The 23,783-nt window shown below is 48.7% G+C and overlaps 1 protein-coding gene across 1 annotated transcript; it reads left to right on the top strand.

Moving 5' to 3' along the window:
- Positions 1 to 2,473: 2,473 nt before the first annotated feature.
- LOC101915919 (G protein-activated inward rectifier potassium channel 1-like) lies at positions 2,474 to 15,081 on the top strand. Its single transcript, XM_013300323.3, has 3 exons — positions 2,474 to 3,291; positions 9,542 to 9,758; positions 11,780 to 15,081. The coding sequence occupies exons 1-3, from the start codon at positions 2,641 to 2,643 to the stop codon at positions 12,379 to 12,381; spliced, it is 1,470 nt and encodes a 489-aa protein (XP_013155777.3). The 5' UTR covers positions 2,474 to 2,640; the 3' UTR covers positions 12,382 to 15,081.
- Positions 15,082 to 23,783: the final 8,702 nt, after the last annotated feature.

The raw sequence follows: 23,783 nt of genomic DNA on the forward strand, positions 1-23,783 counted from the left end.
CCAGCAGGTTTGGTGAGTGAGCGTGGGGAGTACAGACTGCAACTGGAGGAAGGCACCTCTCTGTTCTGGAGGCAAAATGCGGGAGCATTCTTCAAAAACCTGACAGACTCCAGAATGGGTGGGGAGCTATGCAGGAGTTTTTTTAAGATACATGTTTCGATTTTGGTACATATGGCCTTTTATGAATGTAACCCATAATCTCTAGGTAAACGCCATCAGGGTGTCTGCAAGGAGGCTAGTTAAGCTGAGGTTTATGCCACTGGCAGAGACCAAATAAAACCCAAAATATTGCCCCCTCCCCATATATTTGTACTCTTGATTTTAGATGTAGTGTGCAAAAAATGAGGAAGACTTCAAGAATGGATGACAAGGAAGAGGAATGACATCAGTAATGTCCAGTGTGTACTGATACAGCCAAGTGTATGCCTTAAGAATCATTAAACCATTAAGGCTGACGTGTTTAGTTGTGAATTATTCTGAAAATGATTGGTTGCGAGCGTTTGAGAGATTTGGGGGCCTTTTTTTTTTTTTTACTTTAAGGAGATAGGTGAGGACAAAGCGGTGGAAAACGTTGCACACTTAGAGAACAATAAAAGAAATGCAGATGTTTAAAAATCAGGCATATGCTGTGCAGCTAGCAGAGTGAACTGGCTCCAGAACAGGCATGTAACTGTCACTGTAGTCCTTACTGCATACAGATGAGCCCTGCTGGCAGCCAACAAGGTGCTGCATCTGTTTGGTGCTGAGCTGAAACACTGATGTGAGCTGTGTATTTTTTCCACCTTACTGCACTGGGTAGCATAGATGCGCATGAAATAACATGACAAAAGCCATCAAGCATTTCTGAATTGGTGGTAAGGCTTGGCATCATCCACTTAACCTGCAAGGCAGGAGTGTGGGATTACCAAAACTGGGTATTTGTGTCCTGTACAGCTAGGTCATCACATTTCTCTTTGGTGAATGGTAGATAACAAACCTCCCTCCAAAAGACAATATGTGCTTTAAAAAATTAATGTTGAGTTAGAAAGGTAGATGACTTGCCTGTTACTGTCTCATCCTCCTGAATATTAAGAAACTGCCCAACGAGCATATTGTTGGAGCACTAAAAAATTGGAAGGGTTTTATCCACATCTTGGATGATGCCTTCTCATGGACTCTGCTGCTGTAGTCCTTTTTTGCAAGAAATATCAGCAATATAGTACTCTTCTGGTAATGGCTACTTAGGGACAAGGAAATGTTTTGCTAAAGCTCGGTTGACCGCTGGAATTAATCTCAAATTGTTCAGCCCATCTGGTACTTGCTTTCTGTATTTGCAGTGAAAATTATGTACTTGATTTGAGAGGAAATTAGAGGGAAGAGAACCGTGTCCTCTTGAGTTCTGGAAAATACGGCTCCTGAAATACCACTGAGGAGCTACTGCAGTCACGCACAGACCCTCCTTGGAAAGTATTAATAAAGTAATGTCAAGACTGGTAGTGTGAACATGTGAAAAATACTTGCCTGTGCTTTAGCATTTGGTGAAAATACTGAAATTAAACTGAAGACAGACTAATCGTTTGTTCAGTGGCCAGTCTAGAACGGAAGCAAAATGCAATTACCGGTTATTACAAACTTACTTTCTGAAAGCTCTATAACTGTGGGCTAGAGTTTTGTAATGACAATGCTTTGCTGAAAATTAGGTGTTGAAATGACCGACCTGAATACGACTGTTCTTATATATAAAATAATGATTCTTTTTGAGAAACAACATTAAAAACAGTAGGGGGGGAGAGGAGGAAAGTCAGTAGCATTGCCCCACTTTAAGTTTCTAATGCCGTTAGTGATTAACACTGTTGATTTCAGGGCTTTTCTGTCTGTCAGAAGCACGAGAGGTGCATGGGAATCGCTTGAGCTTGTAGGGAACCCTCTTTCGGACGGAAAACTTATTTTCTTTCTAGTGCGGGCCGGGGTTGGCGTCCTCGCCTTGCTTTGCTCCAGGGCTGACCTAGCTCACCGTCTCCCTTCAAAGCCCCCGGCGGCCGGGCCCGGCAGCCCCCTGCGGTCTCCGGCAGCCGCAGCTCTGCCACCGGGGTGTCACGGTGCCACATCCTGAAGGGGTCACTCGCGCCGCCGGGGGTCTCCGGGCGCGGGGCGAGGCGCTGGCTGCGAACGGCTGGGAGCGGAGCGGCGCCGGGGAGGGAGCGCTCACCGCCCCGCTGCCCTCTGCGCCCGCCGGCCTCCCCGGCCCCCAGCCCTGCCTGGCCCCCTGCCCCCATGCCCCCGGCCCGGCCTGGCCCCCCGGCCCGGCCCCAGCCACCGACCCCGGCCCGGCCTCCAGCTCCGAGCCCTGCCCGGCCCCAGCCACCGACCCCGGCCCGGCCTCCAGCTCCGAGCCCTGCCTAGCCCCCGGCCTTGCCCGGCCCCAGCCCCCGCCCCCGCCCCGGCCCAGCCCGGCCCCGCCCCCCGCGCCTGTCCCCGCCCAGCTCCGCCCCGGCCCCGCCCCCGGTGCCGCTGCCCCGCCGGCCGCGCAGCCCCGCCGGCTCTCGCTCCGGTCGCCGCTGCCCTGGCCGCCCCCCCCGCCGGACCCCGCTGCCCGGCGGCCGCTGCGCGCAGGGGGTTGCGGGCCCCGCCGCCCCTCCCGGCGGCCCCGGCGGCCGCAGCATGTCGGCCGTGCGCAGGAAGCTGGGGGACACGTACCAGGCGGTGGGCCCGGCCCGCGGCGGCACCCGCCCGGAGCGGCAGCGCTTCGTGGACAAGAATGGGCGCTGCAACGTGCAGCATGGCAACCTGGGCGGCGAGAGCAGCCGCTACCTCTCCGACCTCTTCACCACGCTGGTGGACCTCAAGTGGCGCTGGAACCTGCTCATCTTCCTGCTGACCTACACGGTGGCCTGGCTGGTGATGGCCTCCATGTGGTGGGGCATCGCCTACCTGCGGGGCGACCTGCACCGGCCGCACGACGCCGCTTATAGCCCTTGCGTGGCCAACGTGTACAACTTCCCCTCCGCCTTCCTCTTCTTCATAGAGACCGAGGCCACCATCGGCTACGGCCACCGCTACATTACCGAGCGCTGCCCGGAGGGCATCGTCCTCTTCCTCTTCCAGTCGCTGCTGGGCTCCATCGTGGACGCCTTCCTCATCGGCTGCATGTTCATCAAGATGTCCCAGCCCAAGAAGCGAGCCGAGACCCTCATGTTCAGCCGTGCCGCAGTCGTCTCCCAGCGGGATGGCAAGCTCTGCCTCATGTTCCGTGTCGGCAACCTCCGCAACAGCCACATGGTGTCTGCCCAGATCCGCTGCAAGCTGATCAAGGTGAGGGCTGGGGGGCGGTGGGTGATGCAGGTGCACTGCAGGGTGGCACCGGGCTGCCCCTCTGCAGCCCCTGCTGGGGGGCTCTGTCCCGCCGTGGGGGTGGCTGCCTTGTCCCTTGGCCTGTGGGCGAGAGGACGTGGCTGGGGTCGTATGAAGGGCTTCAGAAAAATTAGCAGTAGCTGTCCATAGTAGGAGCCACGAAAGACCCAAGCAGGCGTAGGGGAGAATGGCTCATTGGAGACCTCCCAGGGACGTGCCAGTGGATCGTGAGGCTGGCAGGAATGGTTTCATCGGGAAGGATGGATGAGTCGGGATACAGGAGAGTTGCAGGGAGGGATTCCAAAGCGTGCCTCTTAGCAAGTGACAGCTGGGAATAAGAAATTGATTTTGTGGTGACATTAAACCCATTTTGTGGTGACATAAAATTAGGACAAAGATCAACCTTGGCCTCCTCTTCCCCTTGTGGAGACCTGGGGAGCTTTACCTTGCGGTTCCTTGCCCCATGGTTCCAGGCAGTGGTCTTCTAGCATTCCAGAGGGATCGTGCAGGTGCTTTAGTGGAAAGGCCCTTTGATTGTCACCAGTATGTATTTATTAATCACTGGCAATGGTCACTGTGATTCAGAATGCAAGAAAACTGGAATTCAAAGGAGATCATAACCAAAAAAATCATCAGGAGACAGTAGAGTTTGGCAGGCACGGAAGTCCAGAAGATACATTGGGCAGGAGCAGAATGGAAGGAAAACCGTGCGGCATGCCAAGAGAAAGCGACATAGCAGCTCGTAGCAGCTCCATCTTGTCACAGGAGTGCACTTGACGGGGAGCATCAGAAGCTGGATCCCAGTGATTACCTTAATTTCAGAATATCATATCTGAATGTTGTAAATGTTCTATATTCTCTGTGGTAATCCTCTGCCTGGAGCAACTGTTTGGATGCTTTAATAATTTGCAGAAACAAGCATGATACAGCAGGGGATGGGACAGTGGTAAATGCAAAAGGCCGTTTTCCTTCTGTTCTGCGCAGACTGCTTGACTGAGCTGTTAATTTTTCTTGCCACAGAATACCATTTAAGATGGAGAATCTGCTAAGATTCAAAAAGAGGTTGGAGATATATATATGTGTATATATATATATATGGGAACAAGCTGTCAGGAGTTACAACAGAGCAGTTTTGGTAGGAATTGGAAAGCCAGCTAAACCATGATTTTTGTTGATCTCTTAACTATTAAAAAATAGCAGAAAGCCTCCTCTAAAGTATTCCAAGACGGAATGCAAGTCAAAGTGGCATAAAAGTGGCGTTAGGTGTTACAGTTGTGTTTTTACAGTGACCGTAGTTTGCTATAAATTTCTTTTGAAATAAGACACCAAACACGCAACCTGGAGCACTTAGTGCTGATAATCTCCTTGCTACACAATGCTCATGTGCACACGACTGGGACAGAAAACACAAGGACATCTGATGGACCTGCTTGACCGATTTGTCTTATGATAGCTGTTCCATAGACTAGACGATTAATCAGTGAGAAGCGTTTGATTGCTTTTTAATGATCATCGTGGCCGTGACTTGGGTTCAAGCTGCTTTGCAAATAGAAGCTACGGACACAGGAAAGTTTAGAAGGGAATGTTTGTGTCCTAGCTGCCCCCTCAGTCCTGATCACAAAGCACGGTGTTAGTTCCCACGTCTTTCTGCAAATCCTCGTCTTTCTGCAAATCCTCCTGGGTTTGGTGAGGTGCCCCTTGAAGTGGACACAGCACTCCAGAAGTCACAGCGGCCGTTTCGGCAGCGTGTGAATTTACGTCAGCTGCTTTGAAGTAGCTCGTGTCTCCTGGAAACTTGGGGTGAGTGGGCTGGAACTCCCTTTCTCTTTAGCGAGTTCTGCCTTTTTGTGATTTGTGCTCTTTCTGCTGTGCTTCATGCCCTGCTGTTGACAGCTGATCTTGCTACATTTCCCCTGCACCCCATTAGAGAGCTAGATTAATTTTTTTTTTCACTTGTATCACGGTAAAAGAATGTGAAGAAATATGCCTTATCACACTTTTGCCCTTGAGATAGAAGATGTATTTAGTAGTGAACATAATGTTTAGATCAGACCAATTGGAGTCCTGAGGATTTACCTTTGTAAAAACAAAATACCAAGCTGAGTGTGTCCGAATGGCATTTTCTGATGGTGTGATACGTGTCGTAGGACAGTTGGGACATTACAGTGGTGCCACCACACTGTGCTGGCTTTTTTTTTTGGTCCAGGAGGCTGCCCAGCAACATGGCATAGTGATGTTCTGGAAGAATCCCAGGCCCTTTTTAGACTGGGTTGTGGAGAGTTAGGAAAACAGTTACAGGACTGAGTTTCAGCAAAAAGCTTTTTCAGAAACCTGAGCCTCTAATTTACATTAAAGTGCTCTAGAAGCAGGCAAAAGCAAACAGCTGGGGCAAGAAACAGAAAGGAGCTGGCTGGAAGTAGCTGCTGAAAATGTGCGGTTCCAAGTTGTGGCCTTTTCAGTGTCACAGTGAACTGTTATTTTTCTGCCTGTTAATTTCTGGACCTCAGCAGTACCCCTGAGTGATCCCGTGACAGCAGCAGCAACCAGCATCCACCGTATGGCTATCAGTACTGATTTTTTAAAAATTAGTTACTATGGCTATCAGTACTGATTTTTCAAAAGATTAGTTATGATACCCTTTTTTATCTTCTCTTGATAGGACTGTACATGTCACTGATAATGTTGGTGTGTGAAGTGGTCTGTAAAGTGCTTCAGCTCATAGTGTAGGACATTTTGATTCAGAAAGCCGAGGAATGTAAGATCACCTTAACCTGTTTTCAATATATGCTAAGAAAAAGTTTAAAAAATACAATTGTGAAGCGTAGTAGCTGTAGAGCCAGTGCACTTTGGGTTATGGCCAGCAGGCACCTGAGCTGTACTAATTAACGGCTTTGAATAAGCTGAAAGCAAACAAAATTGTTAACAGAAAATTTGCAGATGGCAGATGACAGGTATTGCAAATAAGAAGACCCGTTATATTGTAATCTCGATAACTTGATAAGCAGGGCACGTGCAGAAAGTGGAAATACGTGTCTTAATATCTTAGAATCATCCAGATTGGAAGGGACCTTGGGGGGTCTCTAGTCCAACCTCCTGCTCAGCGTGTGGTGACCTGGGAGCTCAGCCCAGGTTGCTCTGAGCTTTTTTCCCAGTCTGGTTTGGAAACTTCTAAGGACGGAGACTGCACAGCCTTTTGGGGCAAGGTCTTCCACTAATTAACTGTCCTCGTGATGGAAAAGTTTTTCTTCAATCCAATCTGAACTCCTGTCGTCTCCCTTGCTCCAGCTGTGCGCGGCTGTGAAGAGCCTGGCTCCATCTTCTTGATTACCTTCCTCTGAGGTTTGGGAATGTCCCCCTCTGTGTGTCCTCTTGTCTGGTCACTCAGGTTGTATTTACAGCTTGGGGCAGCTAGACACAAACCACGCAATCCTTGAATAGCAGTAAACAAAGTAACAAGTTCATATTATTTAGTGATGTAATCTATGTAATAAATGTTCTTGCAGGGTTCTAGTCTAAGGAGGGGCAGCAGCCACCTAGGTGAGATCAGGGCTTTTCCTCTCACTTCTTCAGAACTGAAAATACTGTAGTTCTACATGGAAAATTAGCCACGTGCTAGTTTAGCATTTTCTAGATTCCTGAGTTTCCCTACAGTGTACTGCAATATTAAACTCAATGCTCATCTGTCTTTTGCATCCCACGTTTTCTACTCCAATGCTTAATTAGTCCACCTGGGTAGCAAAACACACGAGTTCTCTAAAGGAGTGAACTGAAAGAGCGTTAATAATAAACCCACATCATATACAGTTAAAGAAGGACGTGCATAAACAACGGGGTTTTGAAAAGACCAAGAGTGAATAAAGCACAGGAGCAAAGCCTCAAAGGGCAGAAAATGTCTGGTCAGACACAAAACCAGACGAAGTGGCGATGCAGTGGAAGTCTGCCTAGTAATGAGAAACAAAGCAAAGATCCAGTGGCAGAAAGTTAAAGATGGAAAAATCCAGACACAAAAAGAGTCTTTTTTTTCTTAGCTGTGAGGCAATTAACCTTCAAAGAAACTTCTGTAGACCTTTGGGCTCTCCATCTCTGGCCACATTTAAAATGAAAGCTGGGGCGTTTTGCAGTAATTGTGCCCTTGTTCAAGCATGTATTAATCTGCAGAATTTATTTGACTTTCTATTATGCAAGTGGTCAAAATAAAGAATCCCCAGTGTTCCTTCCACACTTACTGCTGACATTTTATAGTCCTCTGCCCTGTTTTGTGATCTTTTGAGTAAAGCTCTATATATGCAACCAGGTCGCTGCCTAGGAGTCTTAACGTATTAGGGCTATTAAGCTACCTTCGTTCAAGTTTGTTTGTTTTTATTTAACAAATAAGTTGCTTTTAATAATTCTCCATGCCCTGCATGAATTAGTCCTGTATGTAAGATACCAAATCCCTCAAACACAACCTTTTGCTTTCTCCCAGGTCTGTGACCTCTAATCATCCTCGCTGGGTTTGTTTACTATTGACTGGATTTGATCGAAGACTATTCCACAGAGAAGAATAGTTTGTAGGTGAAACAGTCCTTAAGCCATTCAGGCAGCAGTTTGTGCAGATATGCACAGCTTTGCCTAGGTAACTGTATTTGATAAAACTTGGGGAAAATTGGAGGTCTTGGTTCATACAGCTCGTATTGAGCTTGTTACCTTGGAGCAAAGATCGTACGTTGCCAACCAGTTTGTGCACCTGGTAGTAACCAGGTGGCAGTAGTGGTGTAGCCTACAACGTCATTCTGTACGTTCCCTCTGGAAAAGAGCAGGGATGGTTTTGCTTTTGTTCAATTACACCTTTGCAACAGACTGTCAAGACTGCTACAGAGCAGTGGGTTTGAGCGCTTGTATTTCACAGCGCTGGCTTTGACCTTGCAAAGCCCAAATAATTTGTGAGAGCGCTTTTACGAGCAATCAGCTGCTACTCTCCTTGTCCTCATCAGTAGGGGAGAACAGGCACATAGCACATCATGAAGTAATGCATTGTATTTTCAGAAGGAGCTGTACTGAGCTACCTAACTGGCGATGTAATCGCCAGTAAATACTGGGCGCTTCAAAATTCAGCATTTTTAAGATGCAGGTAAAGCAGAGAGACAGTCTGAAGGTATACTAGTTGCTTGGGGATTTTTTTTAAAGACAGAAATTTTCTTAAAAGAATACCAATCAGATCTAAGTCAATGGTAAAACTGCTTTGGCTTGCTCTCAGGACTAACGGATAGTTCCCAAATGATGGAACCGATACCAATGCAACACGGTAAAACTATTTAGTAACTACAGAATAATCTTATCATTTATGGTCAGCTTCTTAAAAAGAGTTAAATGCTTTCTAACGAAGCAATAAGCGAAAATGATTTTAAATAGGCTCTGCAAAGCTTCTAATTTTAATGGGCAATTTTTGCCTGTTATTAATCATTAAATTCTACCTTTAAAGCAATCAGCTGAGGAGCTGCCTGGCCAACTGAGGTAATTTTTAGTTATATTTTGAATAGCAGAAAAAATTGGGCAGAGCACTACGGGGCAGGGGGAAGCGATCATGTGAGTATTTTTATTGGACCCGTAAAATGGCATGAATAAAAACAGGGCGCTTAGCTTAATAATGATCATAAGTTCATTATTAAGATCACGTGCAAATTGGCAGGGGGTGATAGCATTGTTAACGTCGATTCAGATGTTTTTGTGGAAACGTCACTTATCACATGTATTGTACAATTACTGTGAGCTTACCTTTGAGTTAGTACATCGCAGTGTCTGCCAAACAAAAATCAGTAACACATAAAAATAACAAAACATGAATTCAGGCAATGGATTAAAAAATTTTGCTCTCTTTCACGGGAACCGTTGTCGCAGGATGTTCATGGCGAGCATCCATTGTAAGACATGTAGTGTGGTGCCTGAAGTTTTTGTCGAAAAAAAAATTTGAGAATATATATCGTAGCAAAGTTTGTAGATGATAATGAGATCTAGTGGCATGATAAGTCAAACTTGGTCATACATAATATATATATATGTAGTCATAAATACTATAGCCTTATAGTATTTAGCATTACTTATATCTCCATCATGAAGACCCCAGACCTAATATATAGATGATAATATCATGAAAGAGGCAGGTTTAAACTTCTTTGCATTGATTTCATGTTTTGCCTCACACGGTGATTACTTTTCATCTTTTCATCTTTAGTCCCGACAGACACCGGAGGGAGAATTTCTGCCGCTAGACCAGTGTGAACTGGATGTTGGATTTGGAACTGGAGCTGACCAGCTGTTTTTAGTTTCCCCATTAACGATCTGTCATGAAATTAACTCAAAGAGCCCCTTTTTTTGTCTCTCACAAAGATCACTGAGAAGCGAGCAATTTGAAATAGTTGTCATCCTTGAAGGAATCGTTGAGACTACTGGTAAGACTTAGAATAATATCCATACTCTTTAATTTTTAGTCTTTTGTTTTCAGTGCTGATGTTTTTAGCGAGGCAGCTGTTAATCTTTTTGGGATGGTAATCCTGGATGCTCCAGAATATCCCACCATATGCTACAGAGCTTCAGTGGCTTTACCAGCTGGTAGGAGACCTCCCTTCGCCGTAGAGCTCTTCGTTACCGATGCCCAACGTGGCCAACGCATCCAAGAAGAGATGCACACTATGAGTATGGCATGCAGAGGAGTACAGCACCCTGTTTTAAGGACCACCACCCTGAAAGAACATCGAACTTTTCAGCCCAGCTCGCATTAAATTGAAGGCAAAAATAACACATGAAGTTATTTCACAGTACAAGTACAGACCACATAGTCACAAAGATTGTCGGAACATGTGGTTATCAACAAATAAGAGCAGGGCTTTGGGTTTTTTTTCATCTTTTTTTTTTTCTTTTTTTAAATCTTGATACGGCGTTGTCCCTATGACAGCTGACACTGTGGTCTTGTCATTTGGGGAGTTAATTCTATGAATCCTGCGGCGATGCGCTGCGGTTACATTAGCAGCTCTGTGTCGAGGAGCCACGCGTACTGTTGAAGTCCAAATCATTCAGTAGGTTCATCAATATCCCGATCTTCCTCTCCTTTCTTTTGAGGATTTGTTGAACTTTGATTAATCAAAAGGCATTTTCAACCTTCTTTCACCAAGATTACCTGGCGCTTCGTTCCTGCCTTGGAAACGGGGATGTCCTTCTGGCACAGCCACGTGCAGTCAGCTCCTGCCGGACAGGAGATGGGGCTGACTGATTTCTATCCACCTGCTGGACTGAGCCCTAAACAAATACATGATCCACCGGGGCAGAACACCCTTTCAGGTCGAGTGGGGCAGCCTTTAGATCCCCACAGAAGCCTCTTCTCATCCTGCAACGGAACGATGTATCTTAGATAAGCACGCGTTCATAACCGCACTTCATGCAATTACCTCACCCGGTATCGCAAGGGAAACATTTGACATTTGTCTGAGAATTAATGTAGCAGTAACCGGCGAGCAAACCACAGTTTGGGCTTTCTGAGTGCTGATTCTGCCTCTGAAGGGTACCGTGATGGGAGGTCTTAAAGTTCTGCTCACCTGGGATATTTGCATTAATTATCAGCAGCACTGTTGTGCCGAGATTGTGAGACGTTTGTTGGCTTGGTTGAAACACATTTGAGCTGTCGGTTCACCCGTGTTAATACTGCCCATGGGGTACGTTTGCACAAAGTGGAACAAATTCTTCTACAAGCTTTATAGCGGTACCTATGTCTTGGCACGAAAGGCAGCTGCAGTGTCTCTGCATGACTGTTATCTTTGACACGTTGTTTGGAGAAAAGGCAGCCTGACCTGTAGAAGGAATGGAGGATAAAATTTTGCATTTAGCTTTGGCTCCCCCCACGCCCAGCGTTGGCCAGAGAATGCTGTAAGCCTCTGCCCAGCAGTGGTTCTTTCTCTTCCAAGAAACAGTATTACGTCCAATCTGTAACATCGTTGTTGCTAGCAAGATAATACTGTCTTAATTTTATGTTTTGCTAGCGAGATAATACTGTCTTAATTTTATGTTTTGCTAGCGAGATGATACTGTCTTAATTTTATGTTTTGCTAGCGAGATAATACTGTCTTAATTCTATGTTTTGCTAGCGAGATAATACTGTCTTAATTTTATGTTTTGCTAGCGAGATAATACTGTCTTAATTTTATGTTTTACTTCTATCAAAAGCTGTTTGCTTGGTGTGTCTCTGCAATACTTAATCCAAGATTTGCATAAAAATCTGGTCAGTCAATTAGAGTCAGCACTCCCTGGACTGTTGGGAGATTGACTAGGGACAATCGCACTGTTTTGTAATCTATAAATTTTTTAGCTTACAGGCTACAGTTGATTTTTATCGGTCAGCCTTACCTTGGTATTTTTTGTTCCATGTGCTGGTCTGCGTGCTCACATTCGAATTTCATGCTCTTGTCTCTTGTTTCCATAGGAATGACGTGTCAAGCCAGGACCTCATATACAGAAGATGAAGTTCTTTGGGGTCACAGATTCCTGCCGGTCATGTCCCTAGAAGATGGGTTTTTCCATGTTGATTATTCTCAGTTTCATGCCACGTTTGAAGTCCCCACTCCTCCTTACAGTGTTAAAGAGCAAGAAGAAAACCTGTCCCTATCATCTCCTTGGAATAGTCCTGCCGATAATAACAAGACCAGGAGAGAGCAGGTTTGTTCACTTGAGTGTATTGATATCGCAGGAGAGATAAACAAGCTCCCACTCAAACTTCAGAAGATTAGCTCAAGGAAGGAAGACCTTCCAAGAAGAGCCCTGAGAATGAGTTCCAGTAACACAGAGAAGACTTGCAGTACTGGAGATCTCTTGAAAATTCAAGAAATAAGTTCCATGTCTGATGGTGAAGACAGTGATGACAGGATACAGCTGAAAGCCTTAAAATTAAATGTTGAGGCTTTGACTCAGTCGACCGGCGATCTCCAGGTACAGAAGAGCCCTCCCAGTATGTGTGCTCTGGAGATGAAACTGGAAGATAATTTTCCTGCCAAACTTCGAAAAATGAACTCTGATCGCCTCTCCTAAGAGCAGAAGCAATGGGAGTTGTTGCTGATAAACTGCATTCGAGACTGCTGACCTGAAAGAGTTGTTGTACGGTAAAGTCATCGTTTGGTTTTGCTGCTTTCAGGAAGAACAATCCTTTTTGTATGATTGTTCTGTACAGATCCAACTTAGGTAGCGTAGTAGGACTTTGAGGGGCAGTGAGGTTAGACTGTCGTGCCAAAGAGATCGCTGCCCTCACGATGTTTGTCGGCATGCTTGTTGCAAATCTACATTGTCTTCCATACATGCAGATGCTTTTTCACGAAGCAAGGACCAGATCCTTAGTTGCAGAGTGCAATGGTCAGAGGTCAAGCCAGAAGGGCGTAAAAGCCAGCTGAAACACAATTTTGTGCAGCTCAGACCTTGGGAGTGTTGCTGATGTGTAGAACAGCAGGACACAGGAGGAATCTGTGACGCTGCTTGGTCATCGTCCCGTTCTCCCTCAGGGACCCTGCTTGGAGGTGGCCATCCTGTGCAGCCTGGTGGCACGCATCCTTCTGTCCCCGTGAGCGTGGCATGCCAGCTCCGTGTCCCCAGAACCTCGTCTGTTGTCCTTCAGGTAAAGGAAGCAGTTTGCCGTAGCCGTTTGTGTCGCTTGACTCACGCAAGCTCTCATAAACATCAGCATCATTTGTCCCGTCAAAAGTCAGACCCCAGCATTCGATCAGGTGGATAACGTGGAATTTTAATGACTCATTGTGAAGGGGGCCCGAGTCAGTAGCTCAACTTCATGGGATGTCTCATACTCAACTTTATGAAATTTTAGTTTGGAGACTCCTTGTCAGTAAATTAAAGGAAGTGCTAGATAATGCTCGGTCATTACAGGAGTGGATAATAGTACGTACACATTTCAAGAGTTTTACTAAGGAATAATAGTGTCTTTGATGCTGCTCATTTTTTATTTTTTTTTTTGTTACACTTGCGTTCTCCAGTTATGTATGATTCTCAACAATTTTGTAGATTTGACATTTATAATATGAAATTCATTGCAGAGCAGAACTCCGTTTCGATACCAAAAATCGGAGTCGCTGAGCCCCCTTGCTTTCTAGCACTCCCTGGTAAGGCAGGAGGCTAGGTGCGGCTGGGCCAGGATTCCGAGATAAAGCTCATTAACGACAGAGTCATTATTAAGCAGATATTCTTTATTTGCAGCTCTGGGTGCATAGGGGATCGCTCCTCCTAGCATGCACACCCCAGCTCTGGTTCTCACTATTTTTATGCTACTATCTAATACAGATCCCTAATATTTCCCAGGAAGCTAATACATATTCAAACTATTTCCCTGAAATGTTTTACATATTTTCCCACCTCTTTGTGCATTGTGCTGCCACCTTGAGGGTCTTCTCGGAGCGTTCTTTGATGAAGGCTCGAAGTCTTTGTCCGCATAAACTTTCGATCTGGGGGCTCTTGCACACACACAGTTCATTTCTACAGATTAAAAAAAAATATATATTCTCTTGTAGTCCTGGAACACACCATCCTGTTCTCTAGGTACAGAAACGTTTCTCTTCCTTTGCAGTGCTTCTCACCGTTGTCCGAGGTTATTTATGACGTACCCTTACGGTTCTGCATCCCCTAGTCTAAACTCCCAGACGACAATTATGTAGCAATTAGTTATTTCCCTGCATTCTACGTGTGTTAGCACATTGTACAAGGGTTGATGAACCCTTGCCAGCTCACCAAAGTCGACCAGTCTCTTATTCTTTTAACCCTGACGTATCAGTTTTAACATAAATGCATTAAGATACTGAAAGAAAAGGCGGCACAGGTCTGTACATGTTAAATGTGCAGCTGAGAGAGAATGCTTTCACATTTTTTGAGCATAATGGAGCATTCTCTCAAAGTGCTTCTGCTAATAATGATTTATTTTCAGTTGTTTGAATGAATACTTCAGAAGATCATCCCTGGAATATGGCAACCTTCTCTGTAGAAATGACCAAAAAGATGTCAGTGGAAATTTGCACAGAGGTGTTAGTGTTTTAATATTTGGTATCTCTTTAAAATGTCATACAGCTTTTTCTAAGTGACTGGCCTTGAATAAGAGGGGCAAATGCTTTTGTGGTTTTAAAAGAAATCTTGCGTAACTGAAACTGCTGTTTGCCTTACTGATCATGAGGAAATGGCGAGAACTAGACTTGGACTTTCTTAGATTTCCTGGGGTTCTACACTTCAGAGCAATCGCATCACTATTCGGCTATTCTGCTTTCCATCTCAATCTGTGGAAGAGGTCTTTTTTTTTCTTTTTTTTCTTTTTTTTTTTTTTCTGTTTGGTGGTGAGGAACCATAATCAGACCTGGCTGTTTCGCAAAATGTGATGCTCAGTAGCTCAGTAGACAGGGTGCTTATCACTAGCAGAGCACTCCACAACAGAAGGATCAAATTCTGCTCATTACATGGACAGAATTGTCAAATTTCCAAGGGGTTGCTGTGGCCATATCAATTGGAAGTGCGTGCCTCGATGACTAAAGTGGAGCAGTGAAGTGATCTATCCAAGCCAGAGAGAGCTTGGCTTGCAGGAATTGCCTTTTCTTGTGTTTGATCTCCTGCCTGCAGTGTGAAACTGGAAAATAGTACTTTACAGAAGGGTGGGATGTGCTCCTTGTTGTTGTTTTCAACATGAATTTCAACATTATATATGTGCTGAAATCTGTGTTTTCATTTATTAAATGTATCGGGATGGGATATTTAGTGACAGTGTCAATGGATGATGACTCTCCCCACTCTTCAGAACAGCCAAAATTAGTATAAAATAAAATTACGTCCACCTTGGGTCTCAAGCATTCTGGCAAGTCACTCAGCTCAGAGTGCATTTGTAACAGACACAGAAACAATGAGCGAAAGGATCCTGTATCTGCTTCTCAAGATAGTCACGTGAAAGGCTGTTCCACATGTGTTACGCACCTGTCAGACATGTAATGCAGCAGAATTCTCTGCTGTGCATTCTGCAGGATGCAGTTTTCAGGTATTTTCAGTTTTCCCGGTTCTGGGCTGCGCCTGTAGCTGCAGAATAGATTTAGTCGTGGCTTCCCGAGACTGTGCTGGAGACCAGGCTCAGCACTAAGCAGAATCTTCACTGTCTTAAATGTATTCTGTCAGAGCTTGCAAGCTGCGTGGTGGTTTTCTGTGATGCCTGCTGCGACAAAAATAATTGCTGAAGCACTCCTGGGAACCCTAAGGTGATTCTTCCTACTGTGTAAAGCAGCCAGATGTCTTCCTGAGACCGAGGGCTCCAGCGTGCATCTCTCGTAGCAGTATTACTGGTACCCCTCGAGGAGTCTGTTTGGGCTGGAAGAGGGTAAGGATGAAGGAGAAGGAAAGCAAAATGACACACCAGGGTCCCCAGAGATACAGGAGAGCGAGGAGGAAGAACGGAGCCAGCTTTATGTGGCCCCAGGAGAACACCCAGCCTCATGTGGCCGAGTGGTCACTGGTGCCACCACCAGGATGCGCGACTGGAAACCAGGTGGGAGTGAAGTGTCCCCCAGTTTCAGGATTGCACAGGAGGGCTGGAGCAGGAGCTGGGAGCGGTGAGGTGCCCTCATTTTCTCAGTGGCCAGCCCAGCTCTGAGCCCGCTCTGCAGTCACAAAGACAAGGGTGCAGCCAGGGGCTCCGAGGGGATGCGCGGTGCCATGCTGGCACAGCACGCATCAGGGGACCCCTGCCCACAGCGGGGGCTGGCTGCCACGTGCAGGCACGGTTCAGCCGCCTGATGCTTGGTGCCGGGCCATGCAGGCGGTCAAGATCACGACAAAACCTTTCCCTTGTGCCCTGAGGTCTGGTTTGGCCCTGCACAGCCGTAACGCACCGTGCGGGGAGCCGGGAGTGTGAAATGTGCTTTCACGCTGCTACGCCAAGCGTGCGGCAGAAGCACAGACGGCTGCGGTCAGGGTTTTTCCACTCGAATACCAGAAATAAATTCCAACCCCAAAGGAAAAAGCTCAGAGGAGGCTGGCGGCCACTTGCTGTGTCAAGAGCAACGGCAGGAGCTGACCCCGGCCAGACGGATGAACGCCAGTCCAGTAGCAACTGTTCAGGTTTGGCAGAAAGGGGAAGTATAATGGCACCAAGCCCTGTGGAAGGCTCAGTCCCAAGTGGTGTTTACGCATGATAATTAATAAATCACCCTATGGGGTGATGGGGGGGGGGTGCCTTGCGGGGCCAATGGCAGGGGGCACCCCGCGGGGTGATGGTGGGGGTCACCCTGCGGGGTGATGGGGGCTCCCGGCCCGGCTTGCCGCCGTGGGTGCAGGGCTCCCGCTGTGGCCCAGGCGTGGCGTGGTGGCGCGGCTGCTGCTGCAGAGCGGGCGAGCGGGGCTGGTGCGGGTGTCCCCGCCACCGGGAACGTCGCAGGAACGTGGCAGCCGGGCAGGGGAAGGGGGCAGGGGCAGGGCAGGGCCGGGGTCTTGCTACTGTGGGGCCCGGCTGGAGCCGCAGCAGGGCCGAGGCTCCGGGGCACGGGTGGCTCGGCCGGAGGAGGCGGGGGGGCCGCGGCAGGGCCCCGGGCAGGCCCCGAGCGGGGACACGCGGGGCCGGCGGTGGGGGGATGGGCTGGGGGCGCTCCGCGGCCGCGCCAAGGCACGTGCGGGCGGCAGGGGGCGGCCCCGGGGGTGCCGGTACCGGGATGTGCCGCCTTCCGGTACCGGGACCCCGGCGACCACACCGCCCGCGGAGCACCCAGGCCGCCCCACCAGGCCCGGCAGTTCCCCGCGGCATGCCGGGAGCTGGCCGCTTCCGGCACCGCCCTTCCGGCACCGCCCTTCCGGTCCGCCCTGTTGTCAGCGCAGCGTGCGGGGGGGGCCCTCCGCTCGTGGGTGGCCCGGGGGCGACCGAGGCGTCGACACGAGGCAGCGAAGCGGGCACTTGGCCGCAGCGCCGGCGGCTGGTGGGGTCTCACCGGTGCCGATGTCACCGTCACACGCAGAATCGCTCGGGCGGTGCAGGCCCGGTGCCAGGGGCTGGTTACATGTAATTATACTGACAGAAAGCTTAGAAATCACTGGATTAATAGGATACGGAAAACCCAGAATAATTAAAATTCTCATTGCATGTACAAAGAGGAGCTTCACAGGTGACTTTGCAAGTTAGGCCCGGTCCTGGGGCCCGCTGTACTGGTAAGGTGGGGCTGGGATGCTCCTGTGCTGATAAGACGACACCGGTATGTGAACGTCTGTGCCCTGAGCCAGGAAAACTGGGTCTGTCCTGGGTTTTGGTTGGGAAGGAACTGGGGACACGACTGAGTCTGCACGAAGAGGGAAGGTGACAAGAGGGAGACTCCTAAGCCTTCATCCTCGGCGACCCCCACGATCCGCACCAGGAGAGAGTGTGCAAGCGCAAATGGGAAGAAACTTCTGTTAATGACTTCTTGGTAGACTAATTACCCTAACCCAACCTATTCTCGGGCATCGATGGAATATGTATGAATGTAAACTTTAAATCGCACGTGCACAAAGAAGTGGGGCAGCGGGTGCTTTTGGAATTATCCACCCTGATGCCCGCCGGTGAATGAAACACTCTGCTTTATAACCTACCCTGAGTTTAAAAGCTTAATTTTGCACGTCGATACTATCTGCTGAGTCATCCTTCTGGTTACTACTACGCTTGTGCAGAGGAAGGGTCGTCACTTGGGCAAGGGTCTCCTTGACCTGGGGCTGTTCTTCAGTGTTATAATGAAGGTAGTTCACATATAAAATAAAGGTGTTTTTTATTGCAGTGGCGTGTGCGCGGGGGCTCACTCCGCCCATCCCGCACACCTAGTTCTATCACAATACATATTTATACAATCCAGTTGGTTAGTTCCGCCCAAAGTCTCCACCTCCCAACTAATTATCAGTGAGTTGCTTTCTCGCCTCAGTTTAAAGGTACAGTTCAATTTAAATCCACTACGCACGCTCCCCGAGTGGGGGGGGCTCCATCCTCTTTGGGGGGGGGGTGGGGGGGGGGGCATTGGGCATCCTTAAAAATAAGTTTAATTGCCAAGTTGGACAGCTGGGTATCTGCCTTGCCAAGTTGTCCCATAGTTCATCCTATGCACAGTAGAACCAGGTGCTCTGGTTACATCCAGAGATAAAAGACCAAAGTTAACATGGTCCAGAGAACAGGTGATGCCTCAAGTGTTAAAACTAACCATGTTGCAAGCAGCCGACACATACAAGACTTAGGCCTTGCAGCCTGGTTGGCTGAGGATTTGCCAAAGTCAGTAGTTGTTATAGCACCATCCAAACCAGCCGGCTGCAGCAAGGCTCTCCCCATCCCATCCCAGGGAACTTCCATAAGCAGTTCCCACACCTTGCCCCGGCACAGCCACCCACCCCCCACGAGGTTTCACAAGATCTACTGTCCGGGCTGTTCCTCCATCCTCTCCAGGCCAGCCCACCTGCTTCTTGACCCTGCTGCAGCCCTCTCCTTGTCTCTCCTCCATCCAGGGAAGCTCTCTCCCTCCTGCCACTGCTTCTTCCAGGTCTCCTCACCCAGTGCCACTGCTTCTTCCAGGTCTCCTCACCCAGTGCCCCTCCTCACCCAGTGCTCCCCTTCTATCCCCCTTAGAGCTATTTATCTACTTAGCAGGAACCAGCCACAGCTGCACATCAGCCACATCAGCCACCCCCCACCCCAAGCCAGCCCACAGCTGCACATTATCAGTGTTAATTAACCTGCCCTCATTCCTCTACAATTCCTCTACAAGCAGTTACATAGTCGATGTATAACTGACTTGCAGAATCAGCCCCCACGATCTACAAGATTGTAAAGGAGGCACGGTTATCCAGCGCTGGGCAGCATGGGGGGGTAGTGCCACCAAAGTCACGCAGCCCCGAGTTATACAACTAAACGTTACATCTACATCAGGTTTCCCAATACGCCTATACATATGCATGATCTATCCCCACTTAGTATTAAAATTAGTTCCAAGAAGTTATTTCCATAAATTCCTCCCAACTGGCTCGCGTGGTGCAAATTCCTCCCAACTGCACTTGCCGGGTGCCTCCTGGAGGTGGTCGCAGGGGTCTTGGGGGATGAAGGCCGATGACTCTTCTTCGTCCCCGCTAGTAACCCTTTGTCTTTGCGCAGACTCAGTTGTTCCTCCGTCCTTATCCAGCCAGTAGGGTTGGTTTTAGCGGGTGCTGTAGGCACATCCCTGGTTCTTAGGAGCTGTCCTTCGGGAGGGACTGCAAGACTCTTTTTGAGTTTTTTGCTTCAGCTATTAGTTAATTGCTTCAGCTAATTCACACAACAATTCGAAAAACACTAAACACTCTCTAGCATTCTGATTCTTTGGGCTAAGCAATATTATATCTACTAAAATTCCCATAACCCCTTCTCTCATAACCTTGTTAGAGGACGGAAGGGATAGACGCAAGAAAGATAATGACGATTTTTCAAGGCTGCTTGACAAGGAGGAACCAGAACAAGCAACACAAAGGAAAAAAAAAGTAACAGATGGACACACCGGCTAACAAGCCTCAAGGATACCAGGGCAAAGTAATTGTGGTAGTGGGAGATTCGTGACCCCCTACTCAAATGCCCCCCCCCCCCTCCCCCCCAAAGAGGATGGAGCCCCCCCCCGCTCGGGGAGCGTGCGTAGTGGATTTAAATTGAACTGTACCTTTAAACTGAGGCGAGAGAGCAACTCAGTGATAATTAGTTGGGAGGTGGAGACTTTGGGCAGAACTAACCAACTGGATTGTATAAATATGTATTGTGATAGAACTAGGTGTGCGGGATGGGCGGAGTGAGCCCCCGCGCACACGCCACTGCAATAAAAAACGCCTTTATATTAAACAACTCAATCTCCGAGTCTTAGAAAGTTTCTTTTATGCGTCATTTTCAGTATCACAGGGACTTTAAATATCTCAGCTTATGTGACAAGCAACACAGCAACCAATCATTGGTTAACAGGTACTAACGCAATACTAACAGAGAGACGAAGTTCTTAAAAACCAAGATATTCCCACAGCGAATTGTTTCGTGAGCAAACACCAAATATAATATAAAGATTCAGTCAAAGCTCCAGATACTGTGCGACAGTGCTGGCTGGGTTTGATGTGCTCCAGGGCACACCGAGCTGTTTGCCAGCAGGGAAGTCTGCAGGAGGCTGTGAGCTGCAGCTCCCCTGCCCGTCACTGCGTGTCTGTGCCACCCTGCTCTTGTGTCACCCACGTGCCAGCCCCTGGAAGGCATCGTGGGACACGGGTTTCCCCCATTTCTCCCCCAGTGTGGGGCAGGGAGCGTTTTCCAGTTCTGGAAGGGAATGAAGAGGGCTGTCCCCAGGGTGCCAGGGAGGGTAGGGGGGTTGGGGAGGATCTCGATGGCAGCGGCTGGGAGGGGTGGCAGTACCCAGGGGGGATGGCACAGAACTGTCCAGCTACGGCAGCAGAAAGTCCCCAGGGAAATCTGAACAGCGCTGCAGTTGTATAAGGACCCCCAGAATGGCTGAAGATGCCGAGGAACAGCCCCACAGCAGCCACAGCCCCCCCCCCCCACTGCCCCCCGTGCCCAGCCACGCTCTGCCCCCCCACAGCCTCCCCCCCACGCAGGGACCCTCAAACCTCCAAAACCACCCAGACAGGAGCACAGCCCCCCTGCGCCGGGGCATCGAGAGCTGTGCAGGGAGCGGGGGGGGCACGACGACGACCCTGTGGCAGCCAGGGCCATGCAGGTGCTTTGCCCCCATCAGGCTCCGAGCACATGGACCATGAAGACCCGGAGCTTCCAGCTCCGCAGCGGTTGGGAACACGGAGGAAGGGTTGAAATCCTGCGCCTCCCCACCTGCCCCAACGGCTCTCGGAGGCAGCTTGGGCACGGCCCACAGTGCCGATGCTGTGGGGACAGGCCTGTCCCCAAGCACCCACACGCCCTTCGAAGTGTGGCTGAAGGACTGGGGAGGTGGTGTGCGGATGGTCACCAGGCTACCTCTTCGTACGTCACCCTCGGAGGCTTTTCTGCGTAAGCATCCAACGGCGGCCGTCCGAGTCCAGCCTGGGTGGCACCGCCGGCACGGAGAAATCCCTTCGTCCATTAAACATAGCACAGGGCCCCAAGCAGCGTGAAACCCGCCGTCGTGCAAAGCCTGCTTTTTAAGTTAAGCCTTTTAAAGATGGAGCCGAGAGGGTTTAAGAACAAGCCCGACCATTTGAGCGGTTTGGGGGCCCTAATTTGCACACACTTGGAGGTGGAAGGCAGGTGCTCAGGAGGTGGAAGGCAGGTGCTCAGGTGCTTGGGCAATCCTCTCTTTCCGTGGGTGGCTGGAATGACTTAACGCAGAGTTCAACCTCCTGGCCCTCACGCAAGGCATCATCTTGGCTCCTGGGCAGGTCTCCTCAGCCTCCAGCATCCGGGTCTGTCCGCTCCCCACATCGTCACCTGGGTCAGGACCAATTCTGTCCCCTCTGAGGGATGACAGCCAGAGCTGGACACCGTTCTCAGCGAGGACACGCAGGACTTCGCGGCCGTCTCCACCTTTCTCCACCTCGGGACCTTGTGTGCGGCCGTCACCACCGCGCACCTGGCCGTCAGCTCCGCTTCTGTGAGTGAATTTCCCCACATTCACCTACAATTGCCAACCTAAAGCAGCAAATCGCGTCCAGAGCCAAGGGGAAAGTGCCACTTCACTGACACTACGGTGCTTTTGGGAAATATCTTCCGAGCTATTTATAGTCCAAAAAAACCCTACTAAGAAATCTGGAAAGACACTTCTCCCGCAACCCCAGCCATTAAGAGCAGGAGTTAAACCCTTCCCAGAGTTTTTCCTGCCTGAGGGGCCAGGTTTCTTTCCAGAAGCCCTACCCTCCTCAACCAGGTTGTGTCCCAGACACCCCAGTTTCCATGAAAATTAAAAGATGCTGAATCAGTTCAATCACACACTTAAAACCCTCTCCAGCCCCAAGAGGAGGAATCTGCGCAGCGTGTCGTACGCGATATAAGACTGAACCAGTATTTTCAAGAAAGGCTGGCAGTGCAAAAGGTCGGAAGCGATTCATTTTTCACCATCTTAATAACAGTAATCATGTAATCATCATCATAAGATAATGTCATTTGGTAGAACTCCAGCTTGCTGTGCCAGAAACAGGTCACGAGCCGTTAGCTCTTCGGTGATGCTGCCTAAAGCACGGCCGCTCGCATTCCGTGGCACAGAAATCCCGGCACGGCGCTTTCGTGAGCCGCCTTTCCCGCAACAGAGGGAGAAACTGCACCAAACGTGCCGTTACCTGCCTCGGCAGCTGAAGACAGGAGACAGATTTTTGAAAAAAAAAATTCTTTTATTGGAACTCATCTGAACATCAGATATACCTGGTGTTGGTTAGCAAGAACCGTTTGTACATTTGATATTGATGGTGCCAAAAACCCAAACAGTGACTGACTGGATGAGATGGAAATTTAAAATAAAAATAAAATGGAGAGGTTAAAATGTGAATGGAAAGCAGAAAAAAATCAGCCAGTCTAAGATTCAGTGTGAAGGCAAAATATTTCCTGATAAAACAGAATCCTTTTACAAAATATAAATTTTGTAAGAAAAACGTGGAGAGGGAGAGAGAGAGACAGAGGGGAAAGGAAAAATAAAAGATTAGCAGGACAGAGATGCAGAAGCTTACACTGCCCAAATGGCATTAAAACCTAGCTAGTAACCTCACCATAAAATGAAACATGCTGGAATACACCGTGCTCCACCCCCCACATAAATGACTTTGGAACAGTAACGAGGAAGCTCCCCAGCGAGTGCTGCACTAGGTTATTCCAGAAGGGCCAAGCTGTCTCACATCAGACATTGAAAAATAAAATAAAAAAAAAATCAGAAACACTAACTCAGCAGAGGTAAATAACGACAGTCTGACCAGCGCCCGGGGCAGCGGCTCGCCTCCCCGCCGGACAAGGCTGGGCTCCTGCAGGGAGGCAAGGACTCGGGGAACGCCTGCTCACCTGTTCTTCCTACCAATGCAGGTGGGGGGGAGGGATAAAACATTTAAAATCTAGTCTATTTTAAAACAATAGCATGCAATACAGGCCTCCAGGGGAAACCTGCGCTGTTCCCTTTATTAGAAACTGGCCTAACGGTCTAGACAGTGGCTGCAGCCACCTCGAGGCTTTTGGCTGCGCAGGGTGGGCCTGGGCTAGCGCAGCACAATGACCGTTCCAAAACAGGTTCCTCAGGTGTGAAAGCCTTCAGGAAAATCATTGTAGAGCTGCTTTCGAGGGGATCTGAGGCCTTTAAGATTTAAAAATAAACCAGCAGTCTGCACATTTTGGGTTTTTTTTTTGCTTCAGTACAAATGGAATAAACTTGGCTGCTTATACACCGTCAGTAAGTCTCAGATTTCAGAGCAGAGGGAGAGATGAAACGAACTCGTTTCGGGCACCTACCAGTAACAAAACTTTGTCCCTGCTTAACTCT

The sequence above is a fragment of the Falco peregrinus genome, chromosome 18 (genome assembly GCF_023634155.1).
Source record: "Falco peregrinus isolate bFalPer1 chromosome 18, bFalPer1.pri, whole genome shotgun sequence".
Lineage (NCBI taxonomy): Eukaryota > Metazoa > Chordata > Aves > Falconiformes > Falconidae > Falco > Falco peregrinus.